The 21,394-nt window shown below is 46.8% G+C and overlaps 1 protein-coding gene across 1 annotated transcript in view; it reads right to left on the bottom strand.

Annotated features, from left to right (window-relative positions):
• TFAP2E (transcription factor AP-2 epsilon) overlaps positions 1-20,637 on the bottom strand; it is a 57,554-nt gene extending 36,917 nt beyond the window's left edge. The window contains exons 1-3 of the mRNA XM_020812947.3: positions 17,911-20,637; positions 16,328-16,822; positions 12,906-12,957 (exon numbers count right to left, since the gene is read on the bottom strand). Of these exons, the coding sequence (XP_020668606.2) occupies positions 12,906-12,957; positions 16,328-16,822; positions 17,911-17,937 (574 nt within the window). The 5' untranslated portion in view covers positions 17,938-20,637. The remainder of the gene's footprint in view (positions 1-12,905; positions 12,958-16,327; positions 16,823-17,910) is intronic.
• Between the last annotated feature and the right edge of the window lie 757 nt (positions 20,638-21,394).

The following is a 21,394-nucleotide window of genomic DNA, read 5'->3' as shown; positions in this document are numbered from 1 at the left end:
GATCTGAAGGTCTTAGGAATGGAACCTCAACAGATGGGAAGCTTTGACCTCTGAGCGTTCAGCCTGGAGGCCAGCAGTGGGTGCATCACGGCCTCTCCCAATTTGAAGAGATCCTTGTCCAGCAGGCCGAGGCAAAAAGGCCATCCCAAAACCAGCAAAACCAGGGAGCTGGACAGGGGACAGATTGTCTTCAGTGTGGAAGGGATGGTCACTCTCAAAGTGGCCTTCCCAGCCACACTGGACGCTGTTCCAAGTCCTCCATACAGAGCATGTTACCATAGTCTCTCGAGACTGAAAGTGTCACTCTGAGCCTATTCAACAAGCGTAGTCTCGACCCCTTCGGTCCTTCAAGTAGTATTTGAAGGCGTCTCGGATCCAGGTTCTCCCAAGGCGAGGTCTCCTGCCTGAAAATCTCAGGTCCAAGTCGAAACATTTGGGGTCAGCTTTACTCAAAAGGCGGCAGCTGCAGTAATTGAGACACAACCTCAAAACATCACCACCCGCTCCGTCAGCATGTCCTGATTGATATCGTATCCTGTTCCATTTACGTTCCAGGGTGTTTCCCACAATGCATAAAACATCAAAATAATATGAAACCTAATTAAAACACAAAGGATGACCTATTTCGGATCCGAGCCTTCATCTCCATCACCACCCAAGAACGAAATGGTACCCTCTTCTGCCAACTTTGCCACTTTGTTCTGCTGGTTCGTCCTCCGATGGGTTCCGTTCACCCTGGACGCCACGAAATGCACAGGACTGGCGTTGAACCAAGAAATAATAATAGAATCATCTCTTCCTCCGACTGTCTTCTCTGCCCCTAAGTATATTTAGAAATGAACAGGGGGGTTATTGTCTAGAGGCCCACAGGCCGAGGACAGGCGTTTCTTGTGAATAAAGGGGCTTTTGAAAGTTTTGAAAAATTGATGATGAAGTTGTGTTCCCAAAGGGGGGGGAAAGGGAATAATTTCATTGCTTGATCTTTCTGTTGCCATTTTCATTGGGGAAGATCAAGAGGGCCAAAGAGGCCAACATATTTTAAGTCCATGGGGGTGGGGGAGTGGGGGGGGGAAGAGCCTGTAATCTTATGTGGAAGGCTAACTGATGGCACAGCTGGGGAAGATGGGTTTTGTAGGTTGAAGAAAGCTGCATTTCAGGGAGAATCGCTGGTGGGCTTGCTGCTACTTCATGTCTTCCCAAACACCATGAAAAATGCTTGTAGTTGTAGTTGTAGTTGTAGTTGTAGTTGTAGTTGTAGTTGTAGTTGTAGTAGTTATATGCCATCACGTTGGCTCTGACTTATGATGATCCCATGAATGAGCAACCTCCAGAATGTCCTCAACAGCCCTTCTCAGCTCTTGTAAATGCAAGAGTCAATCCGTCTTGTATTGGGTCTTCCTCTTTTCCTGCTGCCTTTCCACCCTCCCCAGCATTACTGGGTTGTTTTTTCTTTCAGAGAATCCTGCCTTTGCTGTCCAGCTCTCACACCCACACAGGATGAATGGAAACACCAGTGTGGATGATCTTAGGCTCCAGTGTCCCATCCCTACACTTGACGATCTTTTCTAATTCTCTCATTAGAATTATAAAAACTCTATATTTGATATTATTGATGCCAGAGATTAGAAAAATGATCTTGTGAAGGCTAGGAGCCTTTTCGGTCCAGGAGAATATGGAGCGGCCCTACTGCCTATGACATTCTGGGAATGTTGGTCCGTAAAAGTAACTTTTCAGTTGTGGCCCATAAAAGTAACTTTTCCTGTCTTGGCTTTACACAGCAAGAAAGGTGATCAACTCCCTGCTAATATTCTGAAAGGCCTGGCCATTGAAATAGGAAGGAGGTTGCCATGAATATCTTAAGCCTTAAGATTTAAGAGGATTAAAGTTTGCAAAGCCCAGAAATTACAAGAAAACCTGAATATTGCTTTTTCCCAGATGTTTCTTTACAACTAAGCTATTCACAGGGTGGCTGTGTAGGGTTTTTAAAAATGTATGACTAAAACAATCCGTAGCCCCTACACTGGGGGAGAGGTACCACAGAAATGAAATAAATACAAATAATAATAACCCACATGCCGTGATCCAAAGGTTCTGTACCAGATCTGCACTATTCATATACACAATGTTTCACAGACATTTATATGCCAGAAAAAAAAAAGGTTTACAACATGGTTAAAATAGATATAGTAGCATTTCTGTTCTGATTTCTTTTTTTTTCTTTCCCTGCTGTTGTGGCAAGTTTCAAAACTTGGCAGGCTGACAACATGACTAATTTTTACTCCCCACGCTTGAGTTATTTTTAAATCATGGTGTAAATAGACAAATATGGGTTACGGCCAATTGGAAAGGGGGGGGAATTAATGGTACTTTTTATGCATGCAATATTGCAAAGTTAAGCAACCACTCTCTCTAGATATAATACCTTTCTAATACGGATGTGCTATCAAGTCAATTCTGGCTTATGGCAACCCTTTCTAGAGTTTTTTTTTAAAGGGTTAGAGTATTCAGAACTAGTTCACTCTTCCCTTCTGGGGGTGCCCTGGGACTGTGCAGCTTGCCCAAGGCTACAAAGGCTAACAGCGGGGACTTGAACTCCCAGCCAACTCACTGAGCTGTCCTACCAAGATAACGATGTGCCATCAAGCCAATTCCAGGTAGAGAATACTCGGAAGTGCTTTACCATTCTCTTCCTCTAGAGGGTGCCCAAGGACTGTGCAGCTTGCCCAAGGCTACCTGGGCTGGCTCTTTTCCTGAAGGGCACAGTGGGGAATCAAACTCCTGACCTTGGGCTCCACAGCCAGATACCTAACTCCTTGAGCTATCCAGCTGTAGAACCTTGGTGAACCCTCATTGCACCACTGCAATCAACACGGGTGCAAAAACTGTTCTACCCGAGCTTCTTTGCTAGTGAGAGCATCCTTTTGAACTGCACACGCTAGTTTCAGCTAATACGGCCCCATTAAGGAATTCTCCGTTGAGTAACAACAAAATGATTCTTACTAAACTATCCAAAAGAAATCCATCCGTATGTATGGGGGAATGACTAAGATGAATCTGTGCCCGCGTCTGTCTGTGTCTCCCCCACACCCATGTGGGCAACGCCTTGCACCCACACCCACGCACTCTGCCTCTGCTAAAACAACCAAAGTCAGGCAATGCACATAAAGTAAACAACAAAACGGCAAGATCAACCACAACGAAGCTGCCCAGGAGCACTGTTTTCGCATACATTTTTTTCTACATCCCACCTACTTTTTTGGAGGGAGGGGAGGGGAAGGACACTTCCGTAAAAACGTATTTAACGTAGCCCCAAATTTAGAGGGTGGCTGGGTTGGCCAGTTTCCTTTTCAAGCATGGAAACCCGTCCCTTTGGAAGAAAGAGTTGGATCCTTTTTCCAGGCCACTTACAAAGGAGGAGGAAGGGGTGAGGGGTGTGAAATGGAAGAGTGATCGTGGCTTTGTCAACGTAAGTCGTCAGTAGGACCCCTCCCCTTATCCGCAGGATCAGTATCTGCTGATTCACTTATCCCCTGACTGAAAATATTAAATAAAAAAAAAAAACCAGAAATACCTATTTATATGTATTTTCAGGTTGTATTTACCAGAACTTGCCACTAGAGGGAGTCTAAGACCACGCAATGGAGAGCGTTTGATCCTTCTGCGTTTTTTTTTTTCCGCATGGGAGGAAGGGGGGAGTTTGGAATCGATCTGCAAATTAAAATTCTGCAGATTTTTTTTTAAAAAACTGTGTTTTCCATTTCTTAGACTTTTTTTGTATACTTATTGATCTTTGTCTTAACGTTGCCTGTCAGTGTCGTCAGATGCCTCCTTAATTCACTGCTCCTAGTTGTAATATTATCTTTTAATGATGCAAAGCGCCCCGAAGATCGCCCTTGGTTGCTGTAAGCCGCCTTGAGCCCTTTTTCAAGGAGAGAGGCGGGGGGGCAATTTTTTAAATAAATACATCGAAGAGCATGAGATCTGGCTTCCGTCTGACGAATGGAGTTAGCCTTGAGGATTCATTCGGTCCCACCCGATTCCCTCTTCTCTGGATCGAGAGAGAGAGAGAGATTTGGACTCTTCCCAAGATTTTTCCGAATGGGGACCCCACAAAAGCAAGAACCAACACGAGATCAACAGGTGTTGAAAGAAAGAAAATTTTAAAAAAATTGAGATTGTAAAGCCACACATCTCACTGAACTCAGTGGTTTGTTTCTCTCTCCCCCCCCCCCCAGACATGACTAGAATTCCTCTGAAAATCTGTCTCCATTAGCTTGAAAGCTAATGGAGGTCGATCTGACTCCAAATAAACGGACGTTAAGACAAAACTGGTAAACGAAGTCTACCTTCTTAACTTCCTTCCTTCTCTCTTTTCCTGTTTTCTTTGTTTCCGCCTCTCTCTTTTCCTTCCTTCCTTCCTGATTTAATTAAAAAAAACTTTAAATCTTCAAACTTTGAAAACTTTCCCTTTTTTGGACTACAACTCCCATAAGGCATTTGGGCACAGGAGGGGTTTGGGGTCCCGGAGGAGAGCCCAGCAAGGCGGGAGGGAGGGATCGAACTACTGCAGGAACGGGATGCAGCAAAACAAATTCAAATTGTGTTTTATTGCCTCCCCCCCCCCCTTTTAAATTCGTTTTATCTGTTTGTCCTGTTTCACCGCAACCCACCTCGAGTCCCATTTCTTAGGAGAAAGGCGGGTTGGAGACTGAAATTAGGAGATAAGCTATATCTCTGTAACACAGGTATAAATCGATCTATTTACTTCCACTAATTTTCTTTTTAGGAATACTGCTGTGAGTGATCTACTAAACTTTATTTGTTATTCTAATATCTCTTATTTCTCTCTTCTCTCTCTTTCCCACTTCGCCCCAATTTGAAAATAAATCGTTGTTGTTTTAAAAGAAGCCTGCTTCCCTTTCGTTTTGATTTATTTTCTTTTTAGGTAAGTTGCCCCCGGGGAGGCTCTGGATCACGTCCTCGAAGGGGTTTATTCAACCGGCGCCCCTTCTCCCCTGCGCGCTCACTTCTGACCCGGCTCCCAGGGAATCAGGAGGGACTTACTTCCGAGTAGACAGGGCTCGATCCGAGGGCGATTCCTCGGGAGGAAGGGATCGTTATGGGGTTTCAGACTTAGACCGGAAAAGGCTGCTTTTAAGAAACTTAACTATTATTATTATTATTATTATTATTATTATTATTATTATTATTATTATTATTATTATTATTATTATTATTATTATTATTATTTTATTTTATTTATTTATTTATTTATTTGTCTGTTTTTCTTTCGCTGGGAGTTTCAAGGTGCGGAAAAGGGAGGACAGACCGGGTGCCGTCCCTGGTTATTTTTAAAACCTGCTTTCCCTTCGGCTATGAAAGCTTAGAGACCACCTGGGCTTGTCAGGATGATTGCTTTTCTGCTTGGTGCGGACAGGTAAAGGTGTACGCTTAGGAGGCGGATTTTGGATTTTGACAAGGGGGGGGGAAGAGCCCTAGCCCACAGAGAATCAAATCCTGCCGGCATCTTTCGTCTTAAAACGGCTTAAAGGACCCCCTCCACGGATCACTTGATCTAGTAGTGATCGAGCGCTCACCGAAAAACACACACACACACACCCATGATTCATTTATTCTAAAGTTTTGCCTTTCTGCCTTTTTTCTTCCTCCAGTCTTTCACGCGCTTCACATTTAGGGCACGATCCGGAGACTCGTCAATCGTGGGAAAAATCCCGTCCATTCGATTTCCGAGGGGTCCCCTCCTGCCTTTTTCTACGGAGAAAAGTTACGTCGCTTTCCTGCACCCTCCGGATACAAAAAGCTGTGTATTTTTTTTTTTTTTTGTCGGCGAATTCGCTGCACGTCGGAAGAAGAAACCCAGCTTCGTATAATTACGAATAATTAAAATTACCGCTTCGTTTTTCTTTGCAGAGCGAAATCACAGGAAGGCAGAATCCATCCAGAGCTGAGCTGGTAACTGGCTTTCGGACGAGTCGAACGCTGCTAACCCATCATCATAACCTTAGCGAATTGCTTTCAGGGCAGTCACTGGAACTTCATCCCTGGGGGAAATCAGTTGCTATTTTGGGGGGGGGGGGCTGGCAAAAATTTATTGAAGATCTGGGTCGTGTGGAATTCACGGTGGCAAGTTTCATTTCTCTAGAGACAGTACCTTATAATCGTACATCGTTTTTCAACCAGCTCTCTCCTGGACTGTAAGCTCCTTGGGGCAGGGAATGCCATGCTACAACTCAGTGTGTGCATAGATGATGATCTGTAGATAAATGGCTAGTGCTGCTAATATTGCTATTAATTATAATTCTCTTGTCTGCACTCAGAGCAACGCGGTGAGAGAGTTCCTATTTTACAGATAAGCCACAGTACGTATTTCCCCCGCCTCTGCAACCATTTCATCAGATACAAGAGCTGATTAAAAATGTGTGGATCAGAGTGGGAGCCTTTTCATGCCTTCTGAATATACCCAGTGTGGGAAGGAGATGAGTTTTAACATGCTTAAAGCAGGCTAGGCTTCTCCCATCCTGGTGAATCACTACAAGTCCCATCTCTCCAGCCAGCGCACGGAATGGGCACTGTAGTTAACAGATGTGGAAGGCACCAGTGTGTGTGTGTGTGTGTGTGTGTGTGTGAGAGAGAGAGAGGGTTATTTCATTCCAGACATCCTTTCTGGGTCCTTAGCTCCAGACTCTCTTCTGTGGGTGACCTTAAATTCTCCTTACAGGGGTCAGAAATGCACTCCCTGTCTAAGAAAAGAATATTGTTCATTTTCTTATTGAAAGTGTGCACGGGGGGGGCGGGGGGGGAGGATGTTGTCCCTGATTTCTGAAGACAGAAGCTGGAGGTAATGGAACTCATCTGAAGAACAGGACCGAAACCCATGCTCCCACCCTTGTTTGGTCTAAGTATCCTCTCTCCCAAACACGAGCTACGTTTCACCAAGGGGGACACCTTGGCCTCCATCTGGATAGGACTCTATTTATTCCAAACATTCAGCTTTCACAATATGGTGTGTTTGTGGCAGGCCAGGCCTTCAACTTCAGAATCACAGATGTTTATATGGCAGGAAAAGAAATCCGGTTAAGAGAGCAACGTTCACAGCACAGCCCTATCCTTGACTATTCACAACTACGCTGAGTTCAACCGGGCTTACTCACCGGTCGCTGAGTATAAGAGTGCATCTTTAATGGCTTTGATGAAAACACAACCCTTTGGATTAACTCTTTTTTTTCCCAGTTCCCTGACTAATCAGACAACAGAGGCATTCCTTCTGAAGCATCGGTGATTTTAAAAAACCACAAGCAGGAAGGCCGCCATGACACATGCCTCTGCTATATCCTGTCTGGGCTACAGTAATGCGCCCTATGTGGGGCTGCCTTTGAAAAGTGTTTTAAAATATCAACTGGTCCCAAAATGCAACAGCCAGGATGTTGGCGGAGCTGGTTAGAGGACGCTAGACTGCCGTAACCACAATTACTCGTGCTGGAAGTTTTAGGCCAGAAACAGCTGGAAGGCCCCAGTTGCCCACCCCTGTCTTATAGCAACAGTTCCACTGGCTACCCTTCTGCTTCCAGGCAGAATTCAAAGTGCTGGTTGTAACCTGTGAAACCCTGTATCGTAGGTCTGACCCAGCCATCTGAAGGACGGTATTCTTCCTTGGGCTTTGAGAGATGCAGAGAAGGCCTTCCTTATCCTGCTGCCATCCACAGAAGGATGTCTAGCGATGACCTGAGAGAAGATCTCCTCAGTTACTCATCTTAGGCTCTGGAACTTTCTGCCACTGGAAGCTAGACTGGACTGCTCCCTGTTGCCCTTGGGGCCAATTAATGGATTCATTATTAGTTGCATTTAGACCCTGCCTTTCTTCCAACACATTTGCAGCAGAGAACATGACTCTCTTCCTCTTCACAACATCCCTGTGAGGTAGAACCACACAGAGACCGCTCAATACCACATCAAAAAGAAGAATAAGTAATTTATACCACTCCTCTTGAGTTCTAGTCCAGCATCTTAAAGCAGTTCACCACATTGACTTTTTAAAAAGGGATTTTAAACTGGAGTTGCTTCTCTTTAGTCCTTTCCTCTCTGTTTCCTTTTCTTCTAGTTCTGTAAAATTGTCTAGTCTTTTAATTAACCTGTTTTACAAATTCCCCCTCTCCTACTTTCATTCCTTCCTAGCCATCTTGAGTCCCATTTTGGGGGGGGAAAGAAGAACCACTTGAGATTTTAATAGATAAACATTCCAGAAGGCCTGTTTAAAAAGTGATTCTGTTTCCACCAACAGAAAGAAAAACGCCTTTGAGGGCCGTGTTTTTTGCTGGGACGCAGCCTGTTCGCCTGACCCAACGTTTCCAGGCTTCGCGGATGTTTGACCTACTACTCCAAAAAACAAATCAATTAATTAACAAATGCTTTCTCAATCAAGCGGCCGCCTGGTTTCCAGTGCACTAGCCTATTTAATTAGACGGAGGAAGCCGACGTTTTTCCCATCTGACCAATTGAAAGTTCAGGACCACGAGTTTAGAAACTAAGAGAATGAAGCAAAAGCTGCATTTAAAAACCGGCACATTCTTTCTCCTTCCATGTTTGTCTTGCATATACGCCTGCCGTTGTTCCTATAAGATCCCTTTTGACACGTGTGCTATGCATGAGGGGTATGGGCGTCTATCACCTAGTTCACTCCTTTTTAGTCAATGAATTTTCTGTCCTTGAGTCAACACATGAAATGCAAGCAAAGCTTCGTCCTGCTGCCTCCTAAATACAAGGGCAAAATATGTCACAAGTAGACTGCAACCCTACCACGGATTGTCCATGTTGAACTCCTTCTACCCCACACAACTCCAGTTGTGATAACTTGGCAAAGACAGCTCTCTTGAAATGCCAGGGGGAACTAAAATGGGAGTTTTGGTTGACTAACACACCGATTTAAACTATTAACTCTTGTTGCCTTAGCAGAAGCAATATACACAGAGAGAGAGAGAGAGAGGAGAGAGAACATTCTCCCTAAGTGCTTAGTACATTTATTTGTTTATTTATATAAAATATATTTTGTTTTACGCTGCCTTTCTCTTTAAAAAAGACCCGAGGTGGTTTACATCATTTAAAGACAATACAGTATTTAAAAGCTAAAAACAGTCAGTACACAAATAGTAAAATAAATAAATCAATCAAATGCCACACTAAAAATTAAAAATCAAATGAAAAAAAGATTCAAATTACTGAACACCCCCCCCCCATGATGTTTGATGTCCTGTACTTTGATAACAAGAGATTAGGCCATCGTGCGTAGATTTAACCTTTTCTGTTAAACCCACAGCGAGGCAAAGTTGGGAGGCAAAGTTAATCGGAGGGTGAACGGCTAACCAAAGGGCACTCAATCTTCATGGCTGATGGTGGACTTGGATTCAGCCCCAAACCAATCCTCTCCACGCCCAGCCTAAGTTCTCCCATGTCTTTGGCCCTATAGACGACTTGAAAATTGCTGGGCTAATTTTCTTTAACCAATCAATATTATGTGGGGGTGGATGAGACTATGATTAACACCTGAAGTCCTAGATTAGGGGGAGGGTTGGGGACTTGAGTCTTGGGACTTGCTGTCAAGTCAGACTTAAGTCCCACCACCTCTAAATGCCTTTGGTCTCCATTGTCAAACAACCAAAAAATAAATCCAGTCCAAGGCAGATATTTTTTATCCTGTCACTCTCGTAGAAATGCCACACACAACCCCCACACACAGACTTCCCAAGTTGTTCTTTCAGGTATGACCTTACCTCACCTGCATCCATTATTTTCTATGAAAGAGTTTATTTGCAACCTCTCTTCTCAAAGCTGGGCCTTCTGGTGGCTGGTCCCTTCGCGCCCATCGAGGGTCCCTTTAGATTTTCCCAAAACTGTCCAACAGCTGGAAGCTGGGCTTAACACCACTGCTTTCCATTCTGTTAGCTAGGGTATCACAGTTCGGCATCTTTTTCTTTTTTAAAAATTATTATTGGATTTTATTGATGGAATTTCTCTCTCTCACACACACCATTTTCTGTTTTGCACAATAGAGCCTTCGTAATAAAAAAACAACAACAACTGGAAAATTGAATTCTAAGCTTAATGAAATTTTAAATCTGATCACATGGGTCTGGCCTAGCTGGTATTAAGAACTGAATACAGGCCGAAATTTGGTTGACACCAATTTCTCATGCATTCATTGATCGGCTTGGCTCCCCCCATTTCTGAACAAAGCAATGATTTTTTAAAATCTCTGTGAAGACAGAAGTTCTCACAGATTCCACATATATAAACATATAGGCTCTCTTCTAATTATTCATCCCAGCTACAGTCAGCGGGGATTTTTCTACATCGGCACTTATGTAAGTCCACTTTTCCTAGTTGGGACCGACCATTGGATATAACTCACTGTATTTTTCAATTTTAATCTGCTTATTAATTTTACCCACTTGTAACTCACTCAGAATTCTTGTTATGGGGAGCATAGAAATAATAATTTAAAAAAATACTTTAAAGGGGATTTTAACACAGACTGGAAGCTGGAAATGGATAAACCACAATGCAGGAGGTAGTAAATGTGGGCAAATAACTTATGTGCAATTCCATACTGCCGCTGGTCCTCATCTTACAGCTATGTTTTTCTAGCTCTCTCATTCTATTATAGAAGAACTGATTAGAGACCCTATTTACTCATGTTAGATCTATTTTGATGAGACTACCGTGGGTGTATTAACCTCCTCCTTCCCTCACAAACCACTCTGTTTCTCAAGCGTTTGGGAGCCCTAAAAACAATATGCATCACCATGCAGTTGGGATTTATTAACAGAATTTTGCTTGGACATTAAACATTCCACCTTTCCAGAATGCCGACTTTTTCTGGCTCCCCACACACTTGCTAAAAATTGATGGGGAACATTTGATCCTTATCTTAGAACTTTAGGGAAGCTCCATAGGAAGGAAGCTCACTCCTTTTTAAAACCATGGACGTTTTTTAGCCAAGCAATGCACGTGCTCGGCTCTGACGGGAGAAGTACCTGCCCCATATGTGTGGAAAAAAGTTCTGCCTTTGTAGCTCACTCACCTTTCACGTTATCTCCTCTGCAGCTGCCTTTTTTCCATACCCTCCCCTTCCAAATCAGATCAAATCAAAATTATCATTATTGTTCAGTGAGTTTTTCCTCCCAGGTGGGAGCTACTGTGTTCATAGTAAACCCGTAAGCTTCCTTCTGAGTTCCAGAGAACTGTTGAAACCCATCCCTATAGAGGTAGGGCTGCCCTCCAGCTGTCTGAGACCTTGTGACTATGTCAAACCAGGATGATGGAAATCCTCTGGAGGCATCAAGAGAGGAGAGGTTGCAGAGGAAATTGAGCCGCTGCTGAGTTAAAGCTTGACTTAAGGTCTGTTTTGGAAACCACTGCTACTATCCTACAAAGCTAGATTAAGAAATCAAGATCCCCAAACGCCAAACTCTGGAAGGATTACTTTTCTGCTTTAGCGACCAGAATCGCCAGCTAGCAATCCGTAAACTGTCCTTGAATCAAGTAACGCTTCCAAGTTCTGCCTCTTTAAAGAAGCTGAAGGTCTGCAAAACATGTCTATGACTCCAGGATCCTGACTGTTCGGTCAACTAGTCTTAACGCATTCCCAGCACTCAAAATACCCATCCAGGTCTATCACTGGTTTTTTCAGCTTGAAATTTTATTTATTTTGTTTTATTTATACACCGTCCATTTAGACCCAAGTCTACTCTGGGCGGCTAACAACACATTATAAAACAATAACAGTATCAAATCAAACAACAACATGATGTGATTCAAGAGGGCAAAATTAAATTAAGTAAATCAAGTCAGCTCCTTACCGCTCATGCAAGGAAACAACCCTTGCACGAGCATCATGTCCGATGCTTTGGCCAAAATGAGAGTATCTAATAATAAAGCAGGGAAGGGGGATTGGCTAGAAGGCTTGCACGGGCCAACTGGAAAAGCCTTTCCTTGCTCCTCTGTTCCTCACCTCTCCCCACAACACGTGATTGCTTCAGCAGGAACTGGGACACATTCAGATCTAATGGCATTGGGTGCATTAAAGAGGAAACAACAGAGAGAAGCCAAAAAGGCCTGGAGGGGGAAAATGCAGACCCGAGCCTTTCAAAAGAAAAAAAAACCACACACACACACACACACAAACCCGCAGCCATCACCAGAGAGCCCTTATCTCCCAGCCAGTAGCAGGGAGGGGGCAAATCCATACTTCTCAGGGGAACCATGGCATTTTGCTTCCCCCCCCCCAACAGCTTCGTTCTCACGTTATTTGCATTTCATAAATAAGCCGCAAAAGATTGCATTCGGTTGCAGGTGGAAATCATTCCCCCAGAAAAATGGGGGAAACTGGCAATATTTCCCAGCCAAAACAGAACTTTAAAGCAACACCTAAATCTGGAGCGATTGGTAGGGTAGGCGGAGGAGGTCAAGTCTGGCAATGGAGAAGCCAAGGTTTCGGGTGGAGGAGTAGGTGGGCTTTGTTAGAGGATGATGGGTCTTGTCGCTCCTGCAGAGAGGACTATATTTAATTCCTTTAACCGCACAGCACAAAAGAGGTTAGCACAGCTTGGAAAGCTTCACACGGTGCTTTCCCTTGGAAATTCAAAACCAATAACTCCTGTTTTGAACAACAGTCGACATTTCTACACTTTTTAGCCTTCACGCTATAAACCCATCAGCAGGTGAAGCTGCATCTGAAGAAGTGGATTGTAACACAACACAGCTTTTGCGCTGAAATAAACCTGTTAGCCTTCAAACTACGGTAAGACACTGCTCCCTTTGAATTTCTGAGATAAAAGCCGAAAAAAGAGACAGTAAGCTCTTATAAAACTGAAGAAATGGGCTTCCCTTACCTTTCTTGATCACAGACTGGTCTAAAAGATTCATTCCACTCTCATCCACCGCCTGGGGAGTGATCAAAAACAAAAGAAAAGCAAGCACAGATAATTAGGCAAGGCCTACAAACCCAGGCTTATTGTTCTGAGTTTATTTATTCATTCATTCAGTCAGTCAGTCAGTCTGTCTGTTTCCTTTCTATCCCACCTTTCTCTCAATTCAGAGACTCAGCTTGGCTGAAATGATCAGCCTGAAGTCTTTTGAGCCTTGGTTTTGCTTTTGCTAAGTGCAAAACAGGAAGCAAAGTGAAGGTTGGCAAGGGAGTTAAACTTGATGCATGCACATACAAACAGCAAACGTGGGCTTCAACAAAGAATGGTTCTTAAAAGAACTAAAAGAAAGGAAACTATATATATATATATACATATATTCAGAATTTACAGGTGAGGCAATATCTTTATTGGACTCAATTATCGCCTCAAAAATATGTAAACGGACGAGTTCTTTGGCAATATGGATGTTCAACAGTTAGTTAGGGGGTTTAAGCCACAGAGAATGGCAACTAAATTCAGTTTAACTTATGAATATTTAAATAGATGACCTTGAAGAGTTTATTTATTCTTTTAAAAGAGGCAGTTTTGCATGGACAGGAAGAAACCAAGCAACATATCAAGATGGCACTTTTTAGAAAGACTAACGACCAGAAATATGTTTCACAAACCTCTGGAGAATCCAGTTTTTAAGATATATCGCATAATAATGCAGCTAAAGGCAAGAAATTTTAAGCCCTTGGGGAGAGATTTCTACGTCTTTAGCTACCGTTTACAAAGAGTGTAGGAAAGGCTGCAGTCCATGCTTAGGGATAAACCTTACTGAATAAAGTTCCTTCTGAGTAAAACATTCACAGTTGTGACAAGTCAAACTTCACTGGCCAGGGAGTGCCATGAAATACAATCAGTATTTCTTGTCAGTAGATGTGTACAGGATGCTATTGAAAAGGGCATAGTATGTCTATTTTTTATGTGCTAGAACTGATATATTTCTGTGTTTAGGGGGAAATTACACCTAAAATGAAAACGTCACCTGAAATCAGGTTTTTTTAAAAAGTTCACTTGATCTTTAAAAAAAGTCTCTCCATCTTACAAACAAAAATGTCCTATACTTTCATTTCGCTATTTTTGGTTTTGGACATGTTACTGAAAGAGGAAGCTGAGCCCACTTAGAAAAGCCAAGAAATTCACTGCTTGCTAGAAATTTAGCTGCCAAAATTGTGTATTTTGAACAGAGGGTAGCAGAGGGCCATCTCTGCTTTTAGAAAGTTAACAGTCAGCAAAGCTGAACCGGGAATCAGCAAAGCTGAGAAATGAGTGCAGGGGAGGGACAGTTGAATTAAACAATATTAAGTAAAAAAATTTATAAAGCATGGATTATCAAACAACTGGGGGAAAATAATTTGACAATTAAAATCCTTACTGAAGTTTTAGACGATTTCTGTTCACTTGACTACTTGAGACTTTTTTTTAAAAAAAAATCAAAAGGCAGGAGAGCATGCATGAGATAATCAACAGCCTTGCAAATATGAACACTGAGACCACGATCCTGTGCTTGATTTCTCAGAAGTAAGCACCACGAGGTTCAGAATGCTAAACAAGTCTGCAGAGGTGCAAATCTGGCACATTGTTTGCCTCCCATATAAGAGATATAATTTAAAAAAAATATTTTTTTTTGCAGAGGGCCACGATCCAGCAGCAATTTGAAATCCTACTTAACTCAGAGGGACCGGAATGGAAAGCAATCAAAACCCACATTCTTGACACAACTTTCTTCCAGGAAGTAAATCGGATTTAATATTCCTTAAGGCACGGGAAAGTCGTTTCCTTTTGACTAAAGGGCGCAGGAGGGAAAGAACCAACCGGTGCAATCCCAGACACGTCTACTTGGGAGTAAATCATGCTGTGTTGCATAAGAGGTCCTTAGGGCCAGACAGAATAACCTCATTTACTTGGGTAAATATCGTCGGTCTGGGAGCTGGTAGAGGAATTAAACGGTTTCATCCACAAGAGACTAAAACTCAACAGTCGATTAATTGATTTCCTTTCGGAACGGCTCCGTTTTGTGCTTTCCCCAGGAAATCATGATTGGATTCAGATTTGTATTTGTGGGTGCGCGTTTGAAAGCGGATCAAGGGCATTTTGGGCTCAGCGGCTCGGCCTGCGTCCTCCCGCTTTCCAAGAGAACGCAAGGGTTAAAAGAGCGAAATGTCTAAATTCGGTGGGAAGCAAAGAAAAGCGAATTTGCGCCAGTAAAGTTTCGCCCGGGAATTTTACAAGAGATTTCTCGGTCTCATTCGAGAACAGAGCATCGCTGAAAGAGAGAAAGAGAAAGGAAGGAAGGAAAAGAGAAAGAGAGAGAAAGAGAGAGAGAAAGAAAGAAAGAAAGCCATTTTTTTCCACAGCCGTGCCTAACGTTTCTTAATAAAGCCTCCTCCGTTAACTTGATCAGAATTTATGCCTCGGAAAGCGTGAAAAGGCTTGTAACATTAATTCCCTTGAGGCCATATTTTTATTTATGACTTCTTTTTTCTTCTTCGACACTTCTGTCCAGAAAAAGTTTTTTAAAAAATTTCCAAATTTATTTTTAATTTAATTTATTTTTAAATGTCCTCTGATCCGGGGAGGAGAAAGAGAACAATCAAAACCCTGAAGCCAAATTGATCGGGAATAAGGATCCTATTTGATATAGAATCCTTTGGTGCGTGACCAGTAAAACTGGCGATGCTTTTCGAGAGCAAGCAAGGGAGAAGATTTGATCCGGAAAGGGGAACCCTTGTCTTAGAGGACCTTTCTTTCTTTCTTTCTTTCTTTCTTTCTTTCTTTCTTTCTTTCTGGGCATTTCCCATGGAGTTCAAGAGGGGCTTCCTCTTTAGAAAGCGTGCGGTGGCGGAGGATCGAGACCCCGAAAGGGGCAAGGCAGCTCAGCCCCACCAGGTCCCATGGCTTTGGCGAGGGAACCGTTTTTTGACTCTTAGAAAGGAGGTCTCAGAGCGGGCAGACAAAACACGGGTCCTCTGTTTGCCCGGAGGTAAATGGCTTGGACTCGATGGCACTTCTCTCTGAGTGACCAAACAGCCTCGGAGGGCCCCAAAGGTATTGGGTAGACTCGAAAACCAGCCAGCCCGGCCCCCCCAAAAGGCGCCCTCTGCTTCCCCCCCCCCAGGGTGCTCAGTTTCCAGCCAGTCCCAGGCCCGGACCGGGGGATCCTTTAAGGCCAGGATCCGTGTGGCGAAAGAAGCCCCCCCCCACGCACCCCTGGCCGAGGACCCTCTCCCACCCTGGTCTCCGGGTCCCGCAGCTTCCCCAAAGCGGAGAGGCCGAGGCGCCTCCCCGGCGGACCCCGCTTGGCACGAGGCGCAAAGGGATCCCGCCGTCGCGCCCCTTACCTGGAGGTCTTCGATGCTGTGGTGGCCCAGGGCGTGGAGACCCAGCGGCCCGTCGCCTAAAGCGTGCGCCCCGTCGGCCAGGCCGTGCAGCAAGCGAGGCACGCCGGCGTAGTCCCGGCGCGGATCGAGGCCCAGGGCGCGGTGGGTCTGCGAGAGGAGGCCGGCGGCCGCCGCCGCTTCTTCCTGGCGGGCCCGCTGGGCGTGCCAGCCGCCTTGCTGGTGCTGGTGGATCGGGTTGATGGCCGCGTAAGGGTCGCTCAGGTGCGCGTAGCCCCCGCCGCCGCCGCCGCCGCCCTCCTGGCCCTGGGAGTAAGGCAGCGGGGGCTGCGGGTAGGGCGGCGGGAAGTAAGGCGGCTGGAAGTCCGAGGCCGGCGTGTGGCAGAGCGGCGGGGCCGACGAGTAAGCCGCTGCGGCCGCCGCCGCCGCCTGGTTCAGGGAGGAGAGCTGCGAGAGGCGCCCGCCGGGGGAAGCGCCGTTGAGGCCGTCGGAGCGGTCCTGCGGGAGAGAAGACGGGCCGGGCGGCGGCCCGGGAAGGCGATCAAGCCGGGCAAAAGGGCCGCTCCCCCTTCCCCAAAGAGCGGAGGCGATCCCTACTCCCCTTCCTCCTCCTGGCCGGCCTCCCCGTCTGCGCTCCCGGCTGTCCACGGCTCCCCGCGCGCCCTGCTCCCGGAGGGCGTCCGTCGCCGGGAGAACACCTGAGCCCAAGGCACGGCTGGCTGGCTGAGCCTCCCGGGCAGCCCAGCTCGGATCCTGTCCCCCCCCCCCCTCGCCACCCTCCGGCTCAAGCCAGCCCTGGAGAGTTGGGCGTCGGGACGCGACTCCGGCGCCCTCTCCAAAACAGCGCGCGGGCGTTTGGAGAAGGCGCCGGGGAGCCGAGGCGCTGGTTTTGATTTGGGGCTTCTTCGCTGGCCTAGCAAGCTTGAAGCTCGGACGCTTTTTACAGAGGAAAAAAATAAATAAAATAAATAAAAACTTTAAAAAATGAAGGAGGGGAAAAAAATCCCCGACACCAAAAACTACGTTTTCGGTGTTTACTTGGGAAAAGTCAGATTTACCGCTCTTCTCTCTCGCGCGCGCTCTCTCTCAGGAATATTGGATTGTTTTGATTCTTGGATCTCACCCACCCTTTCGCTCCCCTCCTTCGCCTTGTTTTGCTTCCAAGGAGCCAAACAGGCGCCGCACGCGGCGTTGGCAAAAATAAAAATAAGCATCAGCTAGGAAGCCTTCGCCGCGTGATCGGTTTCGGTCCGGGATTGATGAACAGCCGGAATCGCCTTCGAGGGGTCCCTTTCTCTTTCTCCCCCTCTCCCCGCCGGTCCTGTAATTCCCTCCGCAGTTCCCGGGACCGCCTCGCTCTTTGTGAATCCTCCACAGGGAGAAAACCGCGCACCGTCCCCAAAGGAGGCAGCGGAGCCCTTGACATCTGGCCGACATTACAGGGTGAAATTTCTCTTAATTTAGAGGTATAGGGTTGCTTCAATTAACTTTCGCTCAGAATGAGCCCTGCCGGGAGTGGGAGAGGACTCTCTCTCCCCCCCACTTCCTCCCCTCCCCGTTCCCCGCACACACAAAGTCCAACTCACCATGGCGGAGTACGTGTGAACTAACATCTGGGCACCAAGCGAGAGCCAAAATCTCCCGAGAAAATGCTCCCAACGGAAGAAAAGGAGGGGGTGGCGAGGAGGAGGAGGATGGCGTTGGGGATGATGGCAGCCACAACGACAGCAATTCCCCTACCGCCGTCGGAATCCGTGGAAATATCCGTTAAAATGTGGCGGCGGCGCCCGGCGCTTCCATGGTGGCCCCGTCCTGCCGGTGCGCGCCGGAGGGGAGGCTGGCGAGTCCTTTCAGAAAGGCGACCCTACCGTTGTAAACGCCTGCGCATGGCTCCCAGCTCTTACTCCCTCTGAACCCGGTGCAACTCCATGGACGCCAGTTATAGAGGCGGGAGCGCGCGCCGAGGCCAGGGAGCGCGCGTTAAAGAGACAGCGCGCACGGTCGCCTCGCCTTGGGGTGTTTCCATCGGACGGCTCGGCTCCGGCGTGGAAGGCTTCGGAAGGAAAGCTCCGGCGGCCCAGCGAGAGGGGACGGCCTTCAGCGCTTGGCAGCGGGACCGCCGGGAGGTTCAGGGGCTCCCTTTCCTCCGAGGAAGCCCCGCGCGGATCCGAGCCCCACGAAACCTAGGCGTCGGGGCCAGAACCTTGGCAAAGAGTTCCGGTTTTAAATCGGATTCGAGGGACGTAATTCCTTGGTAGTCAGTCCCTTCCCATCCTTCCACCTTTACTCCCGAGTAAATGGTTAAGGCTAGCTCTTTCCAGCGGTTAGGACAGAAATGGCAGGCTCTCGCCCTCCTTAATGGTTCCTCAAATGTCTCTATCTAGCCACCAATCTGTCAAAGTAATTAATCCGCATATTTATCTCTGCTGTATAATTGCTCATTGCAACTACAGTTTATCTTTGTTCTTACCCTTTAATCCAGTCTCTATTCCAAGAAGGATGTTCTCTCTCATATTAATAAGACCCTTAACTTCAAGGTGCCTGTTTACTTCTTGGTTTTTACCCTACCTTTGTCCAACTCTTCCGCCCAAAACAACCTTTCCAGCTGCAAATTTCCTAAGCGATCGGTTTTTTCGCCCCGGAATCGGAAGGGCGAGGGGCACAGGCTTTCTCCCTTTCAAAACTGACAGCCCTGTATTTTTGCTGGGTGGGTTTTCTTTACCAGGGACACTTCAGAAGGGATCCCGCCTCGGCCTTTCTCTTTAGAAGGGCTCTTATCCAACGCGGGCGCTGCGGAACGCCCTTGCGCGCAAGGGATCCGCGGGGGCCTTGTCACGCGAAATGGGAATCCTAGCCGGGGACTCTGCGATCCTGTGTTATCTGAAGAATCTGGGAATGTCTGGGGATGGAGAGGGGCGGGAGATGCCGGCGGAGGGCCGGGCCACCTTCCCCCATCGTTCTGGGGTTTAATTTTATTAGCCCAAACAAGGTGCTAATTCTCTCCTCTTCCTTCTCCCCAAACTCCTGCTGTTTCTACATCCGTACCAAGCACGGGGGAGTGTGTGTGTGTGTGGGGGGGGGGGAGGAAGCCGAAAGCCCCGGGAGCGATGGGGGTTGGGGGAAACAAACAAGCCGCAGCGATCACGCTGTAAGGCCACTCGGGTTCCAAAGCACCGCGCTTTCGACCGCGCGTAAAATCCACAACGGTTTGGTTTGGCTTTTTCTCGTACGGCTTTCCCTTCGGGGAAGGAAATCTCGTTCCCTTTTAGCCCCAGGACAGAAAGGGCATCTTTTCCTGGTCCGCGAGGAGCGCCTCTCCGTCAAGCCTGTTTTGAAAGAGCGCCCAATAAATCTGGAGAAGACGCGTCCGTCGGTGTCTCCATCCACGATCCAGATCCCACGCGGAAAGGAGTTTCGGGTGGCCCTCCTGACTGATGATCGGGCAATAGGATTAGCTTATGGATCACGGTTCCCATTAAGGGCATCTCCGAGGCAGGTCCGGAGTGGGAAAAGAAACGGACAAGCGTCTTAATCCCAACCAGATGAAGAATGTGCCGGGGCCGCCCCACTGCCGGAGGGAGGGGGGGAAACAGCATGCCCCACTCCCACCGACAGCTGCTTTGGGAGGCGTCAAACGGCACCCGAGTAGACCAGCTGGGGAGTTCGGAGTAATGCCTCGCACGATGGGACTGCTGGCAGGTACAGGATGGCAAACCCCGCCTCGAGTTTCTCCGACAATCGACTCCAGGGCATCATCTTCGAGGGACGCTCCCTTCGCGAGAACACACCCCAGGCTTGCGATCTGGATTTTACAGAACGGTGTCAATCTATTAATCTTGGCGATTTCAGGCTTCAGAAGACGCCTCTTCCTCCTTCCCGCCGCATCATCGGTCCTCTTTCAGAAATTAATTTTAATACCAACTCCCCACAGACACACTCGCACGCATGCAGACACACACACACTTCCAGTGAGCAGCGAAAGGAAGACAAGGGGCCAGAGGTGTGTGCGTGAGTAAAGCAGGCAAATATTTAGAAAGCTCACCTGAGGTCTCTAAATATTGCAAGCCTATAATAACAATAATAATAATTGCGTGCCCTCAAGTCAGTTCTGCTTTATGGTAACCCCTTTTCGGGATTTTCCAGATCTACTCAGAACGGGTTTGCCATTCTCTTCTCCTGGGGGGGTTTAACTGGGGCTTCAACTTCTGTGTCTGGGATTCGGCTGCAAGTTCAGGACCGCTCCAGGCAAAAATGAAGATACATTTCTGAGTCCCCTGGACTTCCGCCGGGGAATTAAGCACGTGCTTACATTTGACCCCACCTCTCTGTAGCGCCAGTTCTACCAGTCTGTAGATGATAAGATGTTCCTCAGAAAATGTAACCTCCTTTCCAAAAGGTGTTTTTTTTCCTTTTAAGCGATGGCACGTCTAGAATGAAAATTAAAACCACTGTCCCCGAATAGGTCTCTAATTTATTCTCTCTGTTTTCGGGACCAGGATGGTGCCTTTAGAGGAAACAACGTAGCTTGCCGGACGGGATCCGGACCCAGACCTTGTTTTAAGGATTTTAAGGTCGGGGGAGGGCTAGGATCCCCCCCCCCCCCAAATCTTTTACAGGCTTATCGAGTGGTCGGTGCATCTTTAAATTATGGACAAAGTCTGACAAAATTGGAATATCACCCCCTCCTCCTCCTCCTTGAGTGTGTGTGTGTGTGTGTGTGTGTGTAGAACAAAAAAGGTGTGGTGGGAAATCCGACTACAAAATCCAAGCGGCCGCAGCCTGAAGGGACGATCCATGCGCAAAACTCAACACCAAAGGCTGCTATTCCCACCTAAAGGCTGTGCCGCTTTAAATGAGACAGACACGTGTCTTCTGTTCCGATTGCTCATGTGTGTCCTACACGTATGGAACTGGTGGCCTTCGCTAGTTAAGCAGGACCGCGGTATCCCTAGCGATCGGTTCCAAGACCCCACAGCGGATGCCGAAAACCGCGGAAGTGTGGAACGCTATACATTGCATGGTTTCTAGCTCTCTTTAGGGGCCCGTTCTGGTAAATAGTCTCTGGAAAGA

The sequence above is a fragment of the Pogona vitticeps genome, chromosome 9, assembly GCF_051106095.1.
Source record: "Pogona vitticeps strain Pit_001003342236 chromosome 9, PviZW2.1, whole genome shotgun sequence".
Lineage (NCBI taxonomy): Eukaryota > Metazoa > Chordata > Lepidosauria > Squamata > Agamidae > Pogona > Pogona vitticeps.
The sequence above is the reverse complement of the archived record's forward strand: the minus strand, read 5'-3'. Positions and strand labels throughout refer to the sequence as shown.